The sequence below is a fragment of the Trachurus japonicus genome, chromosome 19, assembly GCF_045865225.1.
Source record: "Trachurus japonicus isolate A0001 chromosome 19, Traja_1.0".
Lineage (NCBI taxonomy): Eukaryota > Metazoa > Chordata > Actinopteri > Carangiformes > Carangidae > Trachurus > Trachurus japonicus.
In genome coordinates, this window is record NC_140925.1 from 1,023,908 (window position 1) to 1,047,941 (window position 24,034).

At 44.9% G+C, this 24,034-nt stretch overlaps 2 protein-coding genes across 2 annotated transcripts in view; both read left to right on the forward strand.

The window, feature by feature from the left end:
• syde1 (synapse defective Rho GTPase homolog 1) overlaps nucleotides 1-13,110 on the forward strand; it is a 31,381-nt gene extending 18,271 nt beyond the window's left edge. Inside the window, exons 5-14 of the mRNA XM_085762162.1 lie at nucleotides 905-1,100; nucleotides 3,131-3,294; nucleotides 4,367-4,453; nucleotides 4,537-4,625; nucleotides 5,634-5,771; nucleotides 6,218-6,344; nucleotides 7,310-7,476; nucleotides 8,507-8,786; nucleotides 9,692-9,994; nucleotides 12,848-13,110. Coding sequence (XP_085618288.1) covers nucleotides 905-1,100; nucleotides 3,131-3,294; nucleotides 4,367-4,453; nucleotides 4,537-4,625; nucleotides 5,634-5,771; nucleotides 6,218-6,344; nucleotides 7,310-7,476; nucleotides 8,507-8,786; nucleotides 9,692-9,994; nucleotides 12,848-13,089 — 1,793 coding nt within the window. The 3' untranslated portion in view covers nucleotides 13,090-13,110. The remainder of the gene's footprint in view (nucleotides 1-904; nucleotides 1,101-3,130; nucleotides 3,295-4,366; nucleotides 4,454-4,536; nucleotides 4,626-5,633; nucleotides 5,772-6,217; nucleotides 6,345-7,309; nucleotides 7,477-8,506; nucleotides 8,787-9,691; nucleotides 9,995-12,847) is intronic.
• Nucleotides 13,111-16,422: 3,312 nt separating this feature from the next.
• Nucleotides 16,423-23,739, forward strand: LOC146967083 (protein phosphatase 1 regulatory subunit 3C-B-like). Its single transcript, XM_085761043.1, has 3 exons — nucleotides 16,423-16,573; nucleotides 20,277-20,725; nucleotides 22,566-23,739. The coding sequence occupies exons 1-3, from the start codon at nucleotides 16,560-16,562 to the stop codon at nucleotides 23,156-23,158; spliced, it is 1,056 nt and encodes a 351-aa protein (XP_085617169.1). The 5' UTR covers nucleotides 16,423-16,559; the 3' UTR covers nucleotides 23,159-23,739.
• Nucleotides 23,740-24,034: the final 295 nt, after the last annotated feature.

Sequence of the window (24,034 nt, forward strand, 5' to 3'; positions counted from 1 at the left end):
CTGTCCACACATCTGTCCACACATCTGTCTACACATCTGTCTACACATCTGTCTACACATCTGTCCACACATCTGTCTACACATCTGTCTACACATCTGTCCACACATCTGTCTACACATCTGTCCTCACATCTGTCTACACATCTGTCCACACATCTGTCTACACATCTGTCCTCACATCTGTCTACACATCTGTCTACACATCTGTCTACACATCTGTCTACACATCTGTCTACACATCTGTCTACACATCTGTCTACACATCTGTCCACACATCTGTCTACACATCTGTCCTCACATCTGTCTACACATCTGTCTACACATCTGTCCTCACATCTGTCCACACATCTGTCTACACATCTGTCTACACATCTGTCTACACATCTGTCTACACATCTGTCCTCACATCTGTCTACACATCTGTCTACACATCTGTCCTCACATCTGTCCACACATCTGTCTACACATCTGTCTACACATCTGTCCTCACATCTGTCTACACATCTGTCTACACATCTGTCCTCACATCTGTCCTCACATCTGTCTACACATCTGTCTACACATCTGTCTACACATCTGTCCACACATCTGTCCACACATCTGTCCACACATCTGTCCTCACATCTGTCCTCACATCTGTCTACACATCTGTCTACACATCTGTCCACACATCTGTCTACACATCTGTCTACACATCTGTCTACACATCTGTCTACACATCTGTCTACACATCTGTCCTCACATCTGTCTACACATCTGTCTACACATCTGTCCTCACATCTGTCCTCACATCTGTCCTCACATCTGTCCACTGTGTAGGGAGTTGTGTGTTTTAGGTGTGATGTGCATTAAGAGTTTTGTTTAAAGTGTTGATGATCGTAAATCAAGTCTGTTTTCTGGTCAGGTTACCTTAGTGATGGCGACTCCCCTGAGCTGCTGCCGCGGCAACAAGGCCCTCAGCTGACGGGATCTCAGGAGACGACGTGCGACGTGAGTTCGTTCCAGCTGTACGTGGGCTCGGACCCCCCGCGGTGCAGCCAGCGCGTGACGGGATTACTGACCATCCACCTGCTGGGGCTGGAGGAGATGAAGAGCAGCAGGTAGCCACACGGCTAGCAGGAAGTAGCCACACGGCTAGCAGGAAGTAGCCACACGGCTAGCAGGAAGTAGCCACACGGCTAGCAGGAAGTCAGCAGCCTCTGGTGGCCACTAGAGGAACTGCAGCTCAACATGTTCTCTTTATTTTATGTGTTCATTTAGACGGGACAGTGCATATCCACCTTTTTTCGAACGTCTAAAACGTAGCCTGTTTTGCCGGTTTTGCTCTTCCGGTGGAATTTTCTGTTTACGTTTAGGGGTGTAACGGTATATGTATTCGTCCCGTGCCGTCACGGTACGGGGGTCACGGTTCGGTGCACACAGTCACACGACGAATACGTCTGAGTGAATATTGAGAAAAAAAAAAAGTCGAGTCCTCACTCGACTCCAGGTGGCGGTAATGAGCCTCGAAGCTGCCTGCAGCCGTCATAGCAGACGAAGAAGAGAAGTGATGAGAGAGTGAAGTTAGAGGAGGAGAGCTGTCTGCTTCATTCATGTCACTGTGGCTTCTCAATGAAACAAACGGCGGCGGCGGCGGCTCGCGACCATAATACATCCATGCTCGCGACTGGTCCACCGGACAAAGTCCGTCGGCGATGTTTCACGGATGCGCGGTGAGTCGCTAGAAACGTATCAAACACGTAGCGCATGTTCAACCCGATATGTCAATCACTGGTGCAAGTAAAAAGACAAGTTGTGTGCAACAACTTATCTGCTGCTTTTAAGCCTCTTGACATGAACACAGACAGGTGAGGAGAAAAGGAGACCGCACACTATTATAATCAGACACATTTTGTCTGATGAAGGGCTGACGCCCGAAACGTGTGAGTGACATTAAACTGTCACGGGAGCTTTTAACTAGTGTGCGGTCTCCTTTTTTCCTTACCTGTGTCTTTCTTGGTCCAGCACCTAGTCTTCAGTTTTTTGGGGGATGTGCGTGTAGCTGCCTAATATGTTTTATGAACACAGGCAGGACCAGAAACATATACTGCTAGTCTAATTTAACTGTGTAAACCAACATTGATTTCAGTTTATTGTTTTGTTTTTTTAATAATAATAATTTAATAATTCGAATAATAGTTGCCAGTTGTCAAGTGCACGTTTTTTTTCCTCTAGAATTAATGAATGGCATTATAACACTCCTAATGCACTTGTTTTATTTTGTATTCTTTTTTCTTTTAACTTTTATAACACAAGACAGATTTTAGTTTTACATTCAATTAGTGTCTGTTGTACCGAAACCGTACCGAACCGTGACCCCTGAACCGAGGTACGTACCGAACCGTGACTTTTGTGTACCGTTACACCCCTAGTTTCCATGGTTTCAGTAGTCGCGGTAAATGCATGTTTTTTTGGGGGGGGGTTTCCAATGAAAATCTGTAAAACGCATGGATCATCACAGCAGCTTTTAACAGTAGATATCACACAGACTGATATCCGTGTTAAAAGCCAGCGTTAATAGATCCATGCGTTTATGACAACGACTGAAAACCATGGAAGCGTAAACATACAATTCCACCAAAACCGGCAAAACCGGCTTCTGGTTTTGACCATAGATGACGTTCAGAAACTTGTGGATTAATGGCCTAATTACATCCATAGTCCCCAAACAATACAACAATTAACATAAAACGTCCATAAAGGCAGAGGACCGGTAGATGACAAAATAGGTACATTTACATAATTGCAGGAGGACTGGACATGATTTGTTGAATTATAAAAAACATACAGTTACACACGCTCAGACTAGATATGGTTACTTTACCCAGACTGAGCATGCTTACATGACTGCACACGTACCGTCCATAGACACACAACTGCTGCACGCACAAGACAGACCCAGGTTAAACATGATTACAGGTTAGTTTGTCTAGTTTCCAGTCTGTAAGTCGTGTTTTAAAGGTCCTAAAAGTTGGACACTCTCTAATATTAATGTGTAGTTTGTTCCATTCTAAACATCCTTGGACTGATAACACGTTTTGACAACATGTTGTGTGTCTGTCTTTGTGTGTGTGTGTGTGTGGTGTCTCAGGTGCGAGGGCAGTAAGGACGTCTTCCTGGCCATCCAGATCGACGGTGTGACCCGAGCGAGGACGGCGCTGCTCCACCTGCGAGGCTCCGCCCTCTCTCTGAACCACACCTTCCACCTGGAGCTGGAGAGAGCCAGGCAGCTGCGTGTGGTGGTGCTCAGTCCAGGTGCTGCTACACAACACTACACTACACTACACTACACTACACTACACTGCAGCTCCGCATGGTGGTGCTCACTCCAGGTGCTGCTCCGCTACACTGCTGCACATTTTAGTTAAATAATCACTTCATTTATATTGCACCTTTAAAAGTTTAAATGTTTGAATTTTATTTGAATTTTATTTATTCAGGATATGATTGTCAAAACAACAGAAAAAGAGTCACAAACAAGTGACAGCAAATCAAATCCAAATCCAATTTATTTATAGAGTTGACCAAAGTACTTTACACAGAAAAAAGTGAACAAAATCAACATTCAGTAAAAAAAAACACAACAGATAAAAACAGCAAAACAAATAAATAATAAGACCATAGCTGCTAAAATATTTGGATTTCAGACTGTGTTAAGTCTGAAATCACAGCACAGCAACACACGCACCAAGAGAACCAACAACTCACTGAGACCAGCACTTAGATTAAAATGCAGGACGCTGTTGATTAGATAAGTAAAATATGAGATAATAGATAAATAAAATGTCTATCTATCTATCTATCTATCTATCTATCTATCTATCTATCTATCTATCTATCTATCTATCTATCTATCTATCTAACTATCTATCTATCTATCTATCTATCTATCTATCTATCTATCTATCTATCTATCTATCTATCTATCTATCTATCTATCTATCTATCTATCTATCTATCTATCTTATCCGTCCGTCCGTCTATCTATAAAAAAAAAGACGTTTCTGGAAATAAAATTCCAAAAATTCACACTATTGCCTCTAATTTGAACATTGATTAAGAAATTAACTTTATTCAGTCTCAGAACAAATGTGTATTTCTTGTGTATGTTTGTGAAATTTAAATGTAATTTGTGTCAGTTTTGGGTCCTTGATGTAAAAGAGTTTCAGAGCCACTGAGTCGACTGATACTATTAATACTACTACTACTACTACTACTGCTACTGTGGTTACTGGTACTATTACCACTGATACCACTGATACTATTACTGTAATACTAACACTACTGCGACTGAGGTGTGACTTCCTGTGTGTCTACGTCTCTGCAGCCAATCAGCAGCCGGTGGGCGGGGCCAATCCCACCAGGAACAAGGTGTGCTGTCTGGGCGGGGTGTCCATCCCCCCGCTGTTTAAAGGTAGACACTGTGTTGTTGTCATGGTGATCTTGTTGCTCCGCCCCCCTGCTGGCTGTTACAGTAACATGTTGTCATGGTGACAGGGAGTCGCAGTCAGCAGCTGTGTGTGAAGCTGGAGCCCCGAGGACTTCTCTACGTCAAGCTGTCGCTGCAGGAGAAGTGGGACACACAGGTACCGTCAACACTCACAACACAACAAAAACATTAGAGCATTTTATAAAAAAGTAATGTAGCCTAGTTGTTACTTTTCCTGGTAATTAGTTACTTTTATAATGTAGTCATTCACTTACTACGTAGGCATAAAGATCTCTAGTTTTTAAAGGTGTACAGAAATGTCCGTTTGTCCTGTTTGTCGCGCCGAGTTGTCACGAGTTGCCACACGAGTTTACCCGAGTAAAGCTGCGTTCACACCGGACCTTTTATTTTTGTCGCTGTTGCTCGTATCGCTCCGAAAAAAATCGCTCCGTGGCTCAGGTGCAGTCGCTTGTCAATTTGGCTCAGAGCCACAGACTCGCGTTTTCTCTTTGATGACGTCATGCCCACTGCCATGTGCCTCTGTTTACACCGGCACCACCGGGACTACGGCAGCCAATCAGCGCTGAGCGACGAGCGACTGACGGCCGGAGAGTTGGGGTTTGTGTCAAGCGACAGAGCGAAAAAAACGCTCCGTTGCTCCATCTCTGTCGCTCCGAGCCCCAGCGGTTTTTCGCCTGAGCGATTAAACGCTCAATCGCTTGTTTGCATTGATTTAACATGTAAACTCGTTCGAAAAACAAAAGGTCTGGTGTAAACGCAGGTTTGGTGTGTGTGTGTGTCTCAGACGTTTGATTGATGGATGACGGATCCAATACCAGTGGCTGAAAATGTGAAAAGACTACCACACTTTCATCCTGGATTTACTCTGATAGAATTTTGCACAAAGTTTGGGCTCCATCGTCTGATAGATGAGTTATTACACTAATGTTAAAACCCACAGTGTACAGCTTTAAGTTGTTATTTTAATGTTTGCACTGATTGCTCTGTTCTCCTACTGTCGTTCTTCCACATTCATTCAATGTTATTATTGGATGTTATTTTAACTCTGTTCCCGTCGATCTGCAGCACTTTGGTCGATGCCGTCGTTTTAAATAAAATAACTCCTGACTTGACTTGACATGCAGCGTGTCCCCGTCCTCCACAGCACAACACCGACACCTCCGCTCCTGCCAACGTGTTCGGGGTGGAACTGCACCACCTGGTGGAGAAAGAAGGCTCTGCAGCTCCCGTCCCGCTGCTCATCCAGAAGTCTGTGACCGAGATCGAGCGACGAGGACTGAAGGTAGGACCTGTGATATACAGCTCTGGGAAAAATAAAGAGACCACTCCAAAATGTTGTTAATAAACCAGCTTCTCTACATGTTGCTATGGCAGCCATCGATTCCAGTGTCTATTGAACTCCAACACAAACACACATCACTCTACTGAGCTGCTCACCTGAACCACATCAGATTTAATGAGGAAGAAAGATTATAAATAAATAAAAAGAAACACTGCTGTGATTGAAAATTGGGATTATTCCACCAATGTTGATTTCTAAACTCTTCCTAAGTTTAAAAAGTAGTGTTGTGTTGTTTTAAAATGAATATCAACTTGTTTTCTTTGCATTATACGCTAAGGTCTGAAAACACCAGAACTTTTTTTTTGTTATTTTGACCTGTCGCCATTTTCTGCAAATAAATAAATAAATGCTCTAAATGACAATATAATTGTGTTGCTCCTCCTCAGGTTGTGGGTCTGTACCGGCTGTGTGGTTCTGCTGCGGTGAAGAAGGAGCTGAGAGACGGGTTCGAGAGGAACAGTTCGGCTGTGAGTCTCAGCGAGGAGCTCTACCCCGACATCAACGTCATCACAGGTCCGTCAAGGTCCAGGTTATTCATCCACTGAGTCGTTTATTTAAGTGTCATGTATATTACTGTGAAACCAGACATTTGGTTTGGGTTTATACACTCATACAACAAACATTTCTGAGTTTGCAGGCAGGTTTTTGTTCAAATATACAAAACAATAATAGTAAATAGTCTTATGTAGGATACAATGTTTTCTGTCTCAGTGTCATCATGCTAGGACATACAGTATATCTCATCATGTCGCACTCAGGCATCCAAAATAAGACAGAATTCTTCACCTGAACGTTTTCAAACCTGGATTCCCTCAGTTCCTTGTACACACTGCAAAAACTCAAAATCTTTCCAAGAATATTTGTCTTATTTCTTGTCAAAATGTCTCATTTCTAGTCAAAACTCATCTCATTCCACTTTAAATAAGACGCATCACCTAAAAATGAACTTGTTTTTAGATCATTTTCACTTGTTTAAAACAAATTTTCACTTGAAATAAGTAGAAAAATCTGCCAGTGAAAGCAAGTTTTTTGTGTTTGTAATAAGAAAGAAAAACTTGCTCCACTATCAGATTTTTCTACTTATTTCAAGTGAAAATCTGCGTGAAAGAAGTAAAAAGTGTCTAAAAACAAGCTGCTTTTTAATATGAGGAGTCTTATTTTAAGTATAACGAGATTTATTTATTTATTTGACTAGAAATGACATTTTGACTAGAAATAAGACAAATATTCTTGGTAAGATTTTGAATTTTTGCAGTGTAAATATACAAAACAATAATAGTAAGTGGTCTTATGTAGGATACAGTGTTTTCTGTCTCAGTGTCATCATGCTAGGACATACAGTATATCTCATCATGTCGCACTCAGACATCCAAATTAAGTCAGAATTCTTCACCTGAACGTTTTCAAACCTGGATTCCTTGATGAGCTGTGTGTGTGTGTGTGTGTGTGTGTGTGTGTGTGTGTGTGTGTGTGCTCAGGGATTCTGAAGGACTACCTGAGAGAGCTGCCGTCTCCGCTCATCACCAGGACTCTGTACCAGGTGGTGAGGGAGGCCATGACGCTCCGCCCCTCGGCCGTGACCTCTGACCCCCAGCCGGCCCCGAGCACCGTGGAGCTGCTGTCCTGTCTGCCGCCGCCGGAGAGGGTGAGGCAGCAGCAGGTTGGGGGGGGGGGGGGTCGGTCATCATCATAAGTGTCGTTACATTTCTGTGAAAAGCGTTTATCGAGCGTTGGAGACTGACGTGTCCACTTGTAACAGAAACCCTTTAGACTAGAATATCAAATTTAATATATTTGAAAACCTTAATGTGTGAATTACAAAAATGATGGATGATGAAAGTGGTTTCGAGTCATATTTGCAGGTTGCTAAATTCATCTTAAAGGGTAATTTACATTTTTTACAACCTGGATCTTATTTCTATCATTAAATCCGATCATCTCCTCCCCCAGATAACTTTGGTGTCATTCCAAGTGGTTGTGATGAAATGAGCTCCAGCCGAGAGGCGCGTATATCCGTATAATGGAGTCTACAGGGTCTAAATAACACATTATCTGCAGAGAAACTCCTTCATTTCACCAAGATTTAGTTCTGATAGGCTAGTGCTATTCCCCTCTGAGTCCGGGGTTAGCTGTTATCAACATCCGGGGTCTGTAGGTTGACCTACTGACCTCTGACCTGGATGATGTCATCTCTGAGCGCCGCACCGCGCAGCTTGTTGCTACCGCTAATGCTACGGTTGGTTTCTGCGTGTTTCCGACTTGTCAGAACAAAATGAGCAGCTGGATGAAGTTCAGCTTCCTCAGGCTTCCTCTCCTCAACCTGGACTCACTAAAGCTCCGGCTAGTTGAGATAAAAATGGACCCGAATGCCGAAGCAGAATGATTATTATCAGAATGAGCCGCGCGGCGCTCAGAGATGACATCATCCAGGTCAGAGGTCAGTAGGTCAACCTACAGACCCCGGATGTTGATAACAGCTAACCCCGGACTCAGAGGGGAATAGCACTAGCCTATCAGAACTAAATCTTGGTGAAATGAACGAGTTTCTCTGCAGATAATGTGTTATTTAGAGGCTGCATTCTGCTGCCCTGTAGACTCCATTATACGGATATACGCGGCCCATGTTACAGTCTGATGATGTCATGACCTTTGACCTCTGACCCCCCCTCCCCCAGGCCACGCTGTCCCTCCTGCTGGACCACCTCAGCCTGGTGGCGTCCTTCAGCCCCTGCAACAGGATGACCCACCAGAACCTCGCCGTCTGCTTCGGGCCCGTGCTGCTCACCCCCACTCAGGAGGCGTGGAGGGGGGGAGGAGGAGGAGGAGGAGAGGGAGGAGGAGGGGGGAGGGGGGCAAGAGGAGGGAAGGGGCTCGGTCACAGCGAGGAGATCGCAAGTGCTGTGGATTTTAAACGACACATCGAGGCCTTGCACTACCTGCTGCAGCAGTGGCCAGGTGAGGAACGGGGGAGGAGGGGGGGAGTTAAAGGGATACGCCAACATTTAATTTTTTTTCGTGTCTTGCCTCACTCCCGAGTCCATGACCAGCAGATAGACACCATCCTTTCCACTGTGCGTGCAGTAACAAGAGAGACAGAGCTGTATCGCCGTAATTAGCTTAGCTCAAACACTGGAAGTGTATAGGTAGTGTTAGCCTGCCTCCACCTAAAGTCGCTAATTAGCTTAGCTCAAACACTGGAAGTGTATGGGTAGTGTTAGCCTGCCTCCACCTAAAGTCGCTAATTAGCTTAGCTCAAACACTGGAAGTGTATGGGTAGTGTTAGCCTGCCTCCTACCTAAAGTCGCTAATTAGCTTAGCTCAAACAATGGAAGTGCACAGGTAGTGTTAGCCTGCCTCCTACCTAAAGTCGCTAATTAGCTTAGCTCAAACAATGGAAGTGCACAGGTAGTGTTAGCCTGCCTCCACCTAAAGTCGCTAATTAGCTTAGCTCAAACACTGGAAGTGTATAGGTAGTGTTAGCCTGCCTCCACCTAAAGTCGCTAATTAGCTTAGCTCAAACACTGGAAGTGTATGGGTAGTGTTAGCCTGCCTCCACCTAAAGTCGCTAATTAGCTTAGCTCAAACACTGGAAGTGTATGGGTAGTGTTAGCCTGCCTCCTACCTAAAGTCGCTAATTAGCTTAGCTCAAACAATGGAAGTGTATAGGTAGTGTTAGCCTGCCTCCACCTAAAGTTGCTAATTAGCTTAGCTCAAACACTGGAAGTGTATGGGTAGTGTTAGCCTGCCTCCTACCCGAGCCGAAACCAGCAGTCAGATGAACGCACTTCCGATCTGACTAAACGTTGAACTTTCCCCTTTAAAACTCGTCACCATCATGTCCTGTGTGTCTTCTTCCTCAGTTCCGACACATCGAATCCCAACAGATGCCCCCGCCGCTCCTTCCTCCAACACGCTTACCCAGAATCCCCTGCAGCAGCAGCAGCAGCAGCAGCAGCAGCGGCGTCCAGCACTCCACCTAGCGCTGCCTCACGGCTCCGAGGAGAAGGCGGTGGTTTCCCGTCGGGGCCGCGGCGGTCTGGCCCGGCTGGAGAGTCCACCGCCCATCAACCGCTACGCCGGCGACTGGAGCGTCTGTGGGCGGGAGCTGCTGTCGGGACACGAGGCCGACTACGACGAGGTGGCGGGAAGCGACAGCGACGCAGGTAAACGGGGTGGGCGGCTCCTCTGGAACAGTTTTACTCTGTAGAAAAACTTTAGGTAACACTTTACTTGAATAGGTATTCATAAGATTGACATAACACTGTCATAACCATGGAGTGGAGTTTGATGAATAGCAACCGTTAGCCGCAGCAGAGCAGCTAGAGCGCCTAGCAGCCGTTAGCCGCAGCAGAGCAGCTAGAGCGCCTAGCAACCGTTAGCCGCAGCAGAGCAGCTAGAGCGCCTAGCAGCCGTTAGCCGCAGCAGAGCAGCTAGAGCGCCTAGCAACCGTTAGCCGCAGCAGAGCAGCTAGAGCGCCTAGCAGCCGTTAGCCGCAGCAGAGCAGCTAGAGCGCCTAGCAACCGTTAGCCGCAGCAGAGCAGCTAGAGCGCCTAGCAGCCGTTAGCCGCAGCAGAGCAGCTAGAGCGCCTAGCAGCCGTTAGCCGCAGCAGAGCAGCTAGAGCGCCTAGCAGCCGTTAGCCGCAGCAGAGCAGCTAGAGCGCCTAGCAGCCGTTAGCCGCAGCAGAGCAGCTAGAGCGCCTAGCAGCCGTTAGCCGCAGCAGAGCAGCAAGAGCGCCTAGCAGCCGTTAGCCGCAGCAGAGCAGCTAGAGCGCCTAGCAACCGTTAGCCGCAGCAGAGCAGCTAGAGCGCCTAGCATCCGTTAGCCGCAGCAGAGCAGCTAGAGCGCCTAGCAACCGTTAGCCACAGCAGAGCAGCTAGAGCGCCTAGCAGCCGTTAGTCGCAGCAGAGCAGCTAGAGCGCCTAGCAGCCGTTAGCCGCAGCAGAGCAGCTAGAGCGCCTAGCAACCGTTAGCCGCAGCAGAGCAGCTAGAGCGCCTAGCAACCGTTAGCCGCAGCAGAGCAGCTAGAGCGCTTACAGTAGCAGCCGTTAGCGGCAGCAGAGCAGCTAGAGCGCCTAGCAGCCGTTAGTCGCAGCAGAGCAGCTAGAGCGCCTAGCAGCCGTTAGTCGCAGCAGAGCAGCTAGAGCGCCTAGCAGCCGTTAGCCGCAGCAGAGCAGCTAGAGCGCCTAGCAGCCGTTAGTCGCAGCAGAGCAGCTAGAGCGCCTAGCAGCCGTTAGTCGCAGCAGAGCAGCTAGAGCGCCTAGCAGCCGTTAGCCGCAGCAGAGCAGCTAGAGCGCCTAGCAGCCGTTAGTCGCAGCAGAGCAGCTAGAGCGCCTAGCAACCGTTAGCCGTAGCAGAGCAGCTAGAGCGCCTAGCAACCGTTAGCCACAGCAGAGCAGCTAGAGTGCCTAGCAGCCGTTAGCCGTAGCAGAGCAGCTAGAGCGCCTAGCAACCGTTAGCCGCAGCAGAGCAGCTAGAGCGCTTACAGTAGCAACCGTTAGCCGCAGCAGAGCAGCTAGAGCGCCTAGCAGCCGTTAGCCGCAGCAGAGCAGCTAGAGCGCCTAGCAACCGTTAGCCGCAGCAGAGCAGCTAGAGCGCCTAGCAGCCGTTAGCCGCAGCAGAGCAGCTAGAGTGCCTAGCAACCGTTAGCCACAGCAGAGCAGCTAGAGTGCCTAGCAGCCGTTAGCCGTAGCAGAGCAGCTAGAGCGCCTAGCAACCGTTAGCCGCAGCAGAGCAGCTAGAGTGCCTAGCAACCGTTAGCCGCAGCAGAGCAGCTAGAGCGCCTAGCAACCGTTAGCGGCAGGCAGCAGCCGGTGCTGATTGGTCGGGGAGCTGGTGGCCGGTGATGAAAGCTGCCTCCAAAACGTCATCTGCCTCCATCTCAGCCAATAGAAAAATTTGATTGTAATAGCCGTGTTTCAACCCATAGAGGGCAGTCACTCTACAGTTTTACTACAAAATACACCAAATTGAAATATTTTGACTAAAATGTCAAGAGTTGGACCAGAATCAATTGACAACACTACTTCACACCCAAATATATTTGTTTTCAGCAGAAAAAAGTGGTTTAGGGGTTTAGTTCCTCTTTAACTGAAAGCTCTCTGAAAGTACGACTGAATTAAATACGGTAGAAGTGAGTGGGTCAGTTTAACCCTTAGTGGGGCGGATTAGCTCAATATTTTACACCAATCGTTCACTTTGTGATAAAAGCATGAAATTTGGTGGATGTGTTGGTGAATATGTTTCAAACAAATCTGGATATTGGGCCACCTCAAAAGCGCCCCCTAGTGGCCGTGGCAGCCATTTGTTATGCGAATAAATGAATGATGAATATAAACTGCCCTTTTAATAATACCAACTGGTGATATATTGTATATTATTGGAAAGCCTGATTAGTCACCTTTACAACGAGGTACAGCTTGTAAGGATCGTGCATTCATGGAATGAGCAACGGGGCTAAACGTGTGGGTAGCGCCCCCCCAAATATGTGCATCCCCTGTGGGGCGGATTAGCTCAATAAATCACAAGAATTGTTTATTTTGTGACAGAAGCACAACATTTGGTGGATGTGTTGGTGGATACATTTTTGAAACATGGTTTTTAAGGACCCTTAAGATGTCTACTTAAGATTTTTGCTTGTTGCCCGGGTCAACTAATGTCCCATGGGGGTTTTTTCGGTGGCCATTTTGAATTTATGTCGGCACGAATGGCGAAAAGGCGAATTTTCATAACTAAACCAGACATCATACAAAGACAAATGAACACACTTTTCCCAAAAATTATGACACTATAATACATAGTTGGTATTATTAAAAGGGCAGTTTTTATTCATCATTCATTTATTCGCATAACAAATGGCTGCCACGGCCACTAGGGGGCGCTTTTGAGGTGGCCCAATATCCAGATTTGTCTGAAACATATTCACCAACAAACACATCCACCAAATTTCATGCTTTTATATCACAAAGTGAACGATTGTTCAGCTAATCCGCCACACTACCTGTGGTTGTTGTTCCAGATGAAGAGGAGGAGGAGGAGGAAGAGGAGGAGGAGAAGAAGGCGTCGTGGCCGGCAGCAGCAGGAGGAGCAGGAGGAGGAGCTAAAGGAGGAGCTAAAGGAGGAGCTAAAGGAGGTCTCTACATGGACGACTTCATGGACTTCGATGCTCCGTTTAACTGTCGTCTCAGCCTGAAGGACTTTGACACTCTGATCCACGACCTGGACCGAGAGCTGGCCAAACAGATCAACATCTGTCTGTAGAGGAGGAGAGGAGGAGGAGCAGGAGAGAGGAGGAGCAGGAGGAGGAGCAGTGGTTCTCTTGGAATATAAAGCCTTTGCTTAAATCTGAACTTCATGAAAATGTGAAGCTGCGTATTTTCATCGGATTTATTTAGAGAAGCAGTGAAGGTCTCTCTGTCGGGAGGAGTGAAGGTCCCGGACGGAGAAACCACGTTAATTTATTTCTGATCCAAAGATGAAGCTCTGACGCAGCTCTCAGCGGTTTATCAGGGTCGGTCCGGTCGCTCGCTCGCTCGCTCGGCGCCGTTTGCACTGTCGAAGCCATAACTTCCATAACCTGTCGCTGCTCCGCTGCTCGGCCCAGCTCACCGCCTCTGCTGATTGGCTGAGCTGGTTCAGCAGGGCGTGATGTCACTGTCTGAGTCTCACCGACCGTGTTTCCATCCACATGTCGATCCAAAGTATTAATGTGAACAACGCCGGTTCAAGAGCGTTTCCATCTCACACTTTTAAAGGGATAGTTCACCCAAAATTGAAATTTCTTACTCATTATCTCCTTCTCCCCCTCATGTGGACTATTAAGGGCTGGGAGAAGTTTCAGAGTCCTCCGTGGGTTCTCTGAGTTACAGGGGGTCTCGGCGTAGCAGTGCATGTCCATATGACGGTTGCAAATGGATACCAACTGTCTTCGTAACAAAAAGACACACCAAAAAACATCCAAATACCTCCATGCTGCTCGTCTGTAATGTCCGTCTTGTATTGAAGCCCCAACATGAGAAATTGTCCCGAAAAAAATTAAATAAGTCTATATTTCAAGCTTGTTTTGTAGCGGAAGCTTCTCGAAGCTTCTCTTCCCGGTTCGTCAAATTTGGACGAACCGGGAAGAGGAGCTTCTGCTGCAAAACAAGCTTGAAATATATTAACATCAAACTCATCAAATACACAATCCAACAACTCCACAACGCTCTGGTGGACAAGTTGTGAGCTGCACATTCACCACGCTATGAGATAATAACACAACGTTACCAGACAGAGTTGTTTTAGAGGGAAATTCATGTAAAACCTCTGATGCACGTTGCCTTCAGGGACAGTTTTTCATCAAACAGTCTCTGTATTTCCCTCTAAAACAACTCTGTGTGGTAACGTTGTGTTATTATCTCATAGCGTGGTGAATGTGCAGCTCACAACTTGTCCACCAGAGCGTTGTGGAGTTGTTGGATTGTGTATTTGATGAGTTTGATGAGGGAAACCAACTGAGAAATCCCATAATGAGCCTCCGTAGCGTAGCTCTGAGCAGCTCACGGCTCTGCTCTGCCGTTCTAAAAACAGCTTGCACCGACAATTAAAGGTAACGAACCTACTGCTATGACTATAGGGATTATGGTGATGGACCAGTTAGACAAAATGTTGAACTATCCCTTGAACTTTTTATGGATATTCATGACATTTAATCCATAAAACGTTGTTAATTCGATGTTGTTAATGAGAATAAAACCGTGTGGATGGAGACGTGGTTAGAGCCAGACTGTGGCTCTGCAGCGCCCCCTGCAGGTGTGTTCAGGTGCAGCAGCAGCAGCAGCAGAGCAGCAGGTCTTGTCGGTACAGAGTTATTGATGTGAGCTCAGAGTCACGTTGTTTTATAACAGTATTATTTTGTTTTGCACAAACCTCAGTAAGCACTTCTGTTAGTTATTGATGATGAAGGCCATGATGAAGAAGATGATGTTTCTATGGAGACGACGATGTAACCAAAGTGTTGAAGCACAGTTCCTGTTGGAACAGACCACAGCACCTGTCTGTATGTCTTATAACCCACAACTATTAAACACAGTATTATTGTTCTTATTACTGACTGGGCTCTTATTCATCATTATTACCAATAATCAATCAGCACAGTAGAAGAATAAATACAGAAATAAAGCTTAGATGGTGCTAAAAAAAAATATAGAAATCATTAATTATTGATTGATTTATTGATTTATTCGTCTATTTGACAAAACATATACACAAATCATAATACACGTAATTCATGATCAATATAGGCAAAAGGACGAAGGCAGAAGCAGAGCGTGTTAATGTCTACTCTATTTACAGGAAGAAAGATTACAATAACAAAATAAAATTGTGAGAAGATTAGGCTACACCCGGAAAGTAGAGTACGGTAAGTAAAGGAATAGTATCAAAACTAAACAAGCAGAACCATCGATTTAATAATAATAATTAACTTACTTTATCCCAGTGTTAAATATTTATTCAATACATTCATTCATTCATTTTGATTAATTCCATCCATGTTTTACATTCTACACATGGTTGCACATATTTACATAATGTAGCTACACATAGTCACCATGAATGAAAAGGAGCAGGATGAAGAAAACTTATAGCTGTCCCTCTCTGTTGTTATAATTACATTGGCTTACTTCAACATCGATATTATTCTCTGTTTCAGAATATTAAAGATGATGGAACATAGTAGTGACAAGAAAACAAACAAAATAGCAGTGGACACCACTGATACATTGATTTTAAACATCCTTTTAAACTGGGTAATAGTTGTACATTATTTTAATTCAGAAATGCATTTGCCTTTAGTGTTTCACCTGGCTTTAGGTTTGTTTAGAATGAGGTCATACTGGGACTCTCTATTGAGAACAGCTCTTGTTGCAGGAAGTAGGTAGTTTAATGCCTTATAAGGTATTACAGCAGTGTTTCGCTAGGTAATCCTTATTCTAATGTCTTTCTTTTGCAGTATGAAGATAGGATTGGTAGCTAATAGTTTTATATGTGTTTCCCCATAAACCTCAACACAATATGTCAGGTAAGGCAGTATGAGGGAACAGTAGGCTACAGTATGTAGAGTGGGTTTTTGTTCACTATGTACTTTGATAATGATTGTTAGTATAAATGCATGAATGAATGAATGAATGAATGAATGTTTATTTTCGAACATGTATAAAAAAAAAAGTATGTATGTAACTATTTGTACATACAAAATAAAAAAATTAAAATTAAAATTAAAAATAGAGCCAAGACATAACAAAACACTGCACATTGTTGTAAAAAGAAGTGGGAAGAAGTAGCCACCCCTTTTTAAACAACAATAATAATGGCAATAGTTATTATTATTATTATTATTATTATTATTATTATTATTCATAATAATAACTCGAGGCTCCTTTTTTTTGGCTCTGACGTAATCAGCGTCACTTGCCTTTTTGGTCTCCTCTCTGATTGGCTGAGCCTCTCTCTGTCTCTGTGGGGGCGTGGCCCAGCAGCAGCAGCAGCAGCAGCAGCGGAGGAGGTTTCCTCGTTAACATGGCAGCAGCAGTAGCAGCAGCAGCAGCAGCAGCAGCAGCAGTAGAAACCAGTAGAAACCAGTAGAATGTGAAATAGAAACTGGACCAGCTGCTCGGTGCGGTCTACTGGGTTGGACTGGTTTCTACCGGTTCTACCGGGACCGGGACCGGGACCGGGACTGATCCTCCTCCATGAACTGCACCAGGTGAGACTCAGCTGATATCAAACTGCGCCACAGCAGCGGTGACGTCACGTCCTTCCGGTGTCCGAGTCCACCACTCTACTGTCTCTATTCTGTCTGTCTCTACTGTCTGTCTCTACTGTCTCCATCTCTACTGTGTGTGTAGTTTACTGTCTCTATTCTCTACTGTCTCTGTCTCTACTGTCTGTCTCTACTCTGTCTCTACTGTCTCTATTCTCTACTCTACTGTCTGTCTCTACTGTCTGTCTATAGTCTACTCTGTCTCTACTGTCTCTATTCTCTACTCTACTGTCTGTCTCTACTCTGTCTCTACTGTCTCTATTCTCTACTGTCTGTCTCTCCTGTCTCTCCTGTCTCTACTGTGTCTGTTGTACTGCCTCTGCTCTGTTTCTAGTGTCTCTGTCTTTATTCTAGTTGGACAGGAAGTCTCTGTTGAGAAACTCTCATTCTGTCTCCATCTACTGTTTCTACTGTTTCTGTCTCTACTCTCTACCTCCATCTACTGTTCCTGTTTCTGTCCATGTCTCTATTGTTTCTGTTTCTGTCTCCATCTACTGTCTCTGTCTCTACTGTTTCTGTCTCTACTGTCTCTGTTTCAGTGTCTACTGTCTCCATCTCCACTGTGTCTGTTCATGTCTCTACTGTGTCTATTCTCTACTGTCTCTACTGTTTCTACTCTGTCTCTACTGTCTCTACTGTGTGTGTAGTTTACTGCCTCTGCTCTGTTTCTAGTGTCTCTGTCTTTATTCTAGTTGGACAGGAAGTCTCTGTTGAGAAACTCTCATTCTGTCTCCATCTACTGTCTCTACTGTCTCTGTCCATGTCTCTACTGTTTCTGTTTCTGTCTCCATCTACTGTCTCTACTGTCTCCATCTCTATTGTTTCTGTTCCTGTCTCTACTGTCTGCGTCTCTACTGTCTCCATCTCTACTGTTCAATTCAATTCAATTCAAACAGCTTTATTGGCATGAACAGAAATTTGTTGTTGCCAGAGCATTTAACAAAGATATTTCAATATAACAAATATACAATATGAAACATTTCAACATATACACATATATACAATATTAGAAATATACAGTATATACAATATTAGACATTTCAATATTAGAAATACAATATTACATATTTCAATATACAAATAAACAATATTACATATAAAGTACATTACAATAGAATTGAATACAATCAGGTATAAATAATGTTGCAGGTTAAGATGTTAACAGAGCGCGAGAGATGAACGAACACACACACACACACACACAGAGCTGAGGGGCAAAAGCGCTTGTTTCTCTATTTCTTATTTGTGATGTTTTATTCTTGAAAAGGGGGGTTATGATAGCATCATATAGCCTACCACTAGTTGTGGTTTTAATTGCAGTTATAAGCAAAATGTTGCCTGGGAGAGGGGTACTTGTATTAAATTTGGGAAAGGCTACTCAAGCCAAACAAATATGGTGTCTAATGTATGATTATAATTATTTCTTAGATAGAAAATCTGTATCGTAAAAACCGGTTTTGGCAGGTCAGACCTCCTTAGAAACCGGAAATCTGTATCGGCCAAGAATTTTGCAATCGGTGCATCTCTAGTCGTAACGGAGCGGAGTCGGATCGATGTGTTGAAGCTGATGTTGCTCACCTGGCTGCAGCTGCACAGGTGTTTGATTGACAGCTGCTTGTCACCAGGACCGGCCGCTGGCATAAACCCTCTATGTGGTTGTTTAGGGCCACAGCCGTTAGGTGGGGGGCCACATGATCAGAAAGGTACCGGGGTTCATCAAGTCATTTAAACATCCTGAGGTCTGCACGTGCAGCTATGAGCTTTATATGTAATGTGAAGTCAATATTCAGCTTCTTTTATCTCACATTTGAGACATTTGGTGAAAATAGAACGGCAGAATGACAACATTTGTGCTCAGAAAACAATCTGACAAAATGTCATTTTAGACTTGTTTTCTACACGTATCTATTACTGTATTCATATCCTATTTCAAGCACCAAAACAGTTCATTCTCATGACTGAAGGAGTGTTTTCACAAGGGATTTGACATTTTTTCAAAAAGCAGACCTCAAATTTCCAGCATTTGTCCTAAATTATTTCTTTCTACAGTGTTCTAGGACAAACTGGCCTCAGTGTGCTTACAGCGGAGGTTCTAATGTTTAGACATAAAACACTTGAGTATTGTTACATCTGCAAGTATCTTAAAAAGATACATTTAAACCAACACTAAGGAACTTTTCAACCTTCATATAATATTTTCATAACTTTTGTAATGGTACATGGACTTTCAACAGGTTGAATGACACCTCTGTCATGGCCTGAGGGGTCTGTATCATTATGGTCTGTATCGCCTTCACTGGCACTAAGCAGCTTTGAGGAGCATGGTAGGAACCCTGCTCTCACTTAAGTTTCACTTTCACTTTCGCGAGTCACGACGAGGAGGGAGCAGCAATGCGGCACCTTTCCGTCTGATTGTGTATATATGTTTACTGTGAAATGATCCGCTGGAAACAGAAACTTAGTTTGGACGTCTTCTGTTAATTTCTATGCACAAGGAGATCAGGATGTTTACGGCGCTACACGCTAGTGCTCATGGGAAATGGAGTCTTCCTTCAGGCGAAACACTACCGCTTTGGGCCACTGGCGCCGCCAAACTCAACCAAAACTGAAAGTTCTTTAGTGCTGCTTTAAGAAAATATGTTAAATTCAAGAAAATGGCCTCAAACCTCAGAGGGCATAAACACGTCTGTATTCAGTTTTAACCAGTGATTTGGTGTTTGTGCTTAGAGTCAGGGGTGCAGATCCGATGTCAGGATTGGGGGGGACACAAAACCCATAACCCATATGCAGCTCATACCATGCCATCATAAATCATAACTTGGTAGAGGCTCACCATATCATTCAAATAGTACTGCACAGGGAATCATTTATTGTGCTTCTTGTTTATTTGTCCTAAACAGCCAATGTGCTGTATCACTGCTGTTATATTAGTAAATTATAATTTTAAGGGTCTTTAAGGGACATATAATATCTACTCACGTTCTTGTCTTTCACCTCCCTCCGACCTTCCCAAATCCCCAATTCTTCTCACCATCTTCCTTTTCTCCCAGTGTATGGGACTACTTTATGCATGATTAATTGATATGGATGAATATCAATATTTTAAATTGAGTGAACGGAAAATGTTAATTTAAGAAGGCTAGGCAAAATCAGCTGATGCTTCAGCCTACACCTTTTCGGTCAAAGTGAATTGTTTTGCTTGTTGTGTTTTTGTTCTGATTTGTTTTGTTTTGTTTTGTTTTGTATTTATACCTTTATATTTGTCTATCGTATTTGTTTTTATAAGACCAAAATAAACACACTAAACTAAAAATATCAAAATATGAATCCCTTAAGATTGAGGGGGTCGTTTTTTTAAACTATACCCATTCATCTGCATTGTAGTGGAGGAGACCAGAGATGGAATATGGAGTCAGAAATACATTTGTCAAACATTATGTTCCACCATTTCAATCATTTATTTTTAGATGTGAATCTAAAATGTGAAGAATGTGAAGTCTGAAAATACATTTGTTGTCCCCCCCGGGATCTGCACCCATGCTTAGAGTGCAGGGCCACAAACTTTGTTTAGGGGGCCACCAACATCCTAGAGCCGGCCCTGCTTGTCTCTAGTGAGTGAAGTGGTTGTGTTGTTGTGTGTCCTCAGGGTTCTCCAGCTGCTCGCTCCTCGCCGCGCGGCTCCGTCTCCCATCATGCCCGTGGACATGGCCGTGAGGATCTGCCTGAGCGGCTCTCCCCCGCTGCGCTCCTTCCTGGGTAACTATGACGACCGCTGCTCTCCATCATCGGCGGCCGCTCTGCTGCGACGCTGCGAGCCGCTGCGGCCGTGCCTCAGCAGCCACGTCACCATGGAAACCAAAACCTCTCCGTCAGCTGCCCCAGAGATCGACGGCGACGACGACGACGGCTCGGCGAGGACGAGGAGGAGGAAGAAGAAGAAGAAGAAGAAGGTGGTGTTTGCAGACTCACAGGGTCTGGCGCTCACTGCCGTCCACGTCTTCGACCAATCAGAGGACGACGCGCTGAGCGAGCTGCAGTTCCACCTGACGGAGATAGAGGGCGCCACCGCCGCGCTGCAGCTGGGAGGAAACAACGGTGAGATTCAGACTGATGACACATTCACCACGCTACGAGATAATAACACAACGTTACCACACAGAGTTGTTTTAGAGGGAAATTCATGTAAAACCTCTGATGCACGTTGCCTTCAGGGACAGTTTTTCATCAACAGTCTCTGTATTTCCCTCTAAAACAACTCTGTGTGGTAACGTTGTGTTATTATCTCATAGCGTGGTGAATGTGCAGCTCACAACTTGTCCACCAGAGCGTTGTGGAGTTGTTGGATTGTGTATTTGATGAGTTTGATGATGAGGGAAACCAAAGAAATCCCATAATGAGCCTCCGTAGCGTAGCTCTGAGCAGCTCACGGCTCTGCTCCGCCGTTCTAAAAACAGCTTGCACCGACAATTAAAGGTAACGAACCTACTGCTATGACTATAGGGATTATGGCAATGGGGGAATTTGACATAGAGCACTGTAAAAGAGAGTAACGACACCACCATTGACTCCCGTGGTAAGGGTTTAAGGGTTTAAGGGTTTAAGGGTTTAAGGGTTTTGCCCCCTAGTGGCAGGATATGGGTATTGCAAAAGCGCCCAGAAAACCCATTCACTCCAATGTATGTGTGTTGCCCACTTGCTGGTAAATTGATGAAAACGGTCGTGTTTTTGTTTTTAGGTGTCTTGGTCATATCAGATTACACTTATAATTTGTTTATTACAAAATGTAGATTGAAACATTCATGTAGAAAACAGTTTTTTTTACTGGCCTATGTGTTAATGTTTATCTGTAAAGGATCCTCAATGATGCTATTAACGTGGGTGATCTATAAATGTCCTTAAATTATTGAAAACACCACACTGCTCATTCACCAACAATGCAGAGATGTCAGTTCTTTTGCAAAACCCATATTCCTCCACCAGGAGGCACTGCCATTGGACCAATGCTGTCCTTACTCTCTTTTACACTGCTCTAGTTTGACAAAGTGTTGAACTATCCCTTTAAAAGTAAAGTGAAAATATCATCTGGTCTCGTGAGCTGAATGTATTTTATTTTTATTTATTTAACCTTTATTTAACCAGGCGAGCAAATTAAGAACAAAATTCTTATTTTCAAGTGCAGCCTGAAGGGGAAGGGGGAGGGGAGTGCTAAAAGTGAAAACAAGGTTATATAAATTACACAGAAAAATTCAATATAATACAATTAGGGAGGTCACGATTATAAATTTTCTTGGTACGATTATTGTCAGAGAAATAATCACGGTGCTACGATTATCACGATTATTATGCATAATAATTACATTACCCACTGTTTACACAAAATATTTCAAGTATCTATTAATATATGACCAATTATTAACCCTCCAGGGGAAATGTTTGAAATATTCAGGTCATAAATTGTCATCTATACCAAATGTTTACGTTTTTTAATCCTTTTTTTGTTTTGTTTTTTAATACAAAAGACACACTAACATTTAAATTCCTACCAAATCAATGTTACGTTAGGTAAATGGACCAGTATCTGTGTTTTTACCTTTACTTTGGTGCACATCTGCCGATACAGTTCCAACATAATCTTATTTGGGAAGTGACGGTATTTAGGAATCTTTGCGATTAATTAATTGTGGCGTTTAATACCGCCATTAATTGTGAAAACAAGTAACGGTGACATCCCTAAATACAATACAATGCAATACAATAAAACAGTTGATCAATAGGGCACGACAGAGGCCTATTAGCAAGTGCAGGAGTCGACTGTGATTTGTAGCAGATGTTGTTTGAAGACAGAGGGACTGTATCGTCACAGCCTTGGTAATAATCGATGATACAAACTGGTTTTGACCGATCGTCCGTGCCGTTGTTTCTGCTCTTCTGTCAGATCTTGCAGACTGCGGTCCGGGTCTGGTTCTGGACTTCCCCCAGCCGGCTGCAGACTACCTGGACCTGAGGAACCGGCTGAAAGCGCAGCAGGTGTGTCTGGAGACCTGTTCGCTCCGGGACCGCCTGCTCTCCGGCACCGTGCAGGTCCGGAACGTCTGCTTCAGGAAGTCCGTGTCCGTCCGGATCACCTTCGACCGCTGGCGCTCCTTCCACGACGCTCCGTGTCGCTACCTGAACAACGTGTACGGCTGCACCGACACCGACACCTTCTCCTTCTCCGTGTCGCTGCCCGAGGAGGAGGAGCGCCTCGAATCCTCCGTCAGCAGCGGAGTCGAGTTCTGCGTTCAGTTCCAGACCGAGGACCGGACCTTCTGGGACAACAACGGCGGGAACAACTACCGGCTGGTGGCGGCCGACGGCTCGGAGAACAACACGGAGATCCAGGGAGACCACGGCGGCGGCGGCGGCGGTGGAGGTGGAGAGCCGAGCCAGACGGAGTTCGGTCCGTTTGGGAGTCCCAGGACTTCAGCAGGGATCTTCCCCGAGTGGCAGAGCTGGAGCCGCGTGGAAACTGCTGCCCCCTACTGGTGAGACGCAGCAGCAGGACCAGCACCTACCTACCAGCTGATCCAGATGCACTGTGCTGGACCGCTTCTACTCCAGTCACTTCAGCGACCAAAAACAAAATCACTTTATGACTTCATGAAAGACAGATTGATCTCCTGGGTTCCTCCCAGACTCAGGTTGAATGAAGTACCAGGACCGGCCGGTGGAGCCGAGCCTCGGAACCAAATCTTTGTAAATGTTCCAACGCAAAACCAGAATCCGTTTCTGGAACCCTCTGATACCTCTTTTCCACCAAACTGGTTCCAGTGCTGGTTCGGTGCTTAACTAGTTCAACTCTGGTTCCTCCAAAGAACCACTTTGCTTTTCCACTGATCAGGAGCCGAGTCAGAGCCACATCCCCATCTCTCTGCTGCTGCTACAGTTAGAAACAGACCTGTTAGCCGCTAACAGCCTAGCTTACAGCGGCTAACGCTGCTGCTGCAGTTAGAAACAGACCTGTTAGCCGCTAACAGCCTAGCTAACAGCGGCTAACGCTGCTGCTACAGTTATAAACGGACCAGAAAATTAAAACCCAGTCCGACCTGCGGGTGTTGAACACCGGACCCGATGTGGAAGCAGACTAGGCTTTTAATTAACGATAACTCTCATTCTAAACCTGGCTGAAAAAAAAGAAGGAAAAAGCAGCCGTCTTCGCTGTAATCACAGCGACCGGCAACTACGTTTTGACGGCGATATGTTTTGATCTGAGCGTTAGCTGCTGTTAGCCACCGCCTGTAGCTCAGCTAGTTAGCTTCAACTGTGTTACATCGATAAACAAATTTGATACGTAGCGATAACGTGTCTGTATATCTTAGCGCTGGTCTTGTTGCTAAGGTAACCTACCCTGCTGCCAGGTGGCCC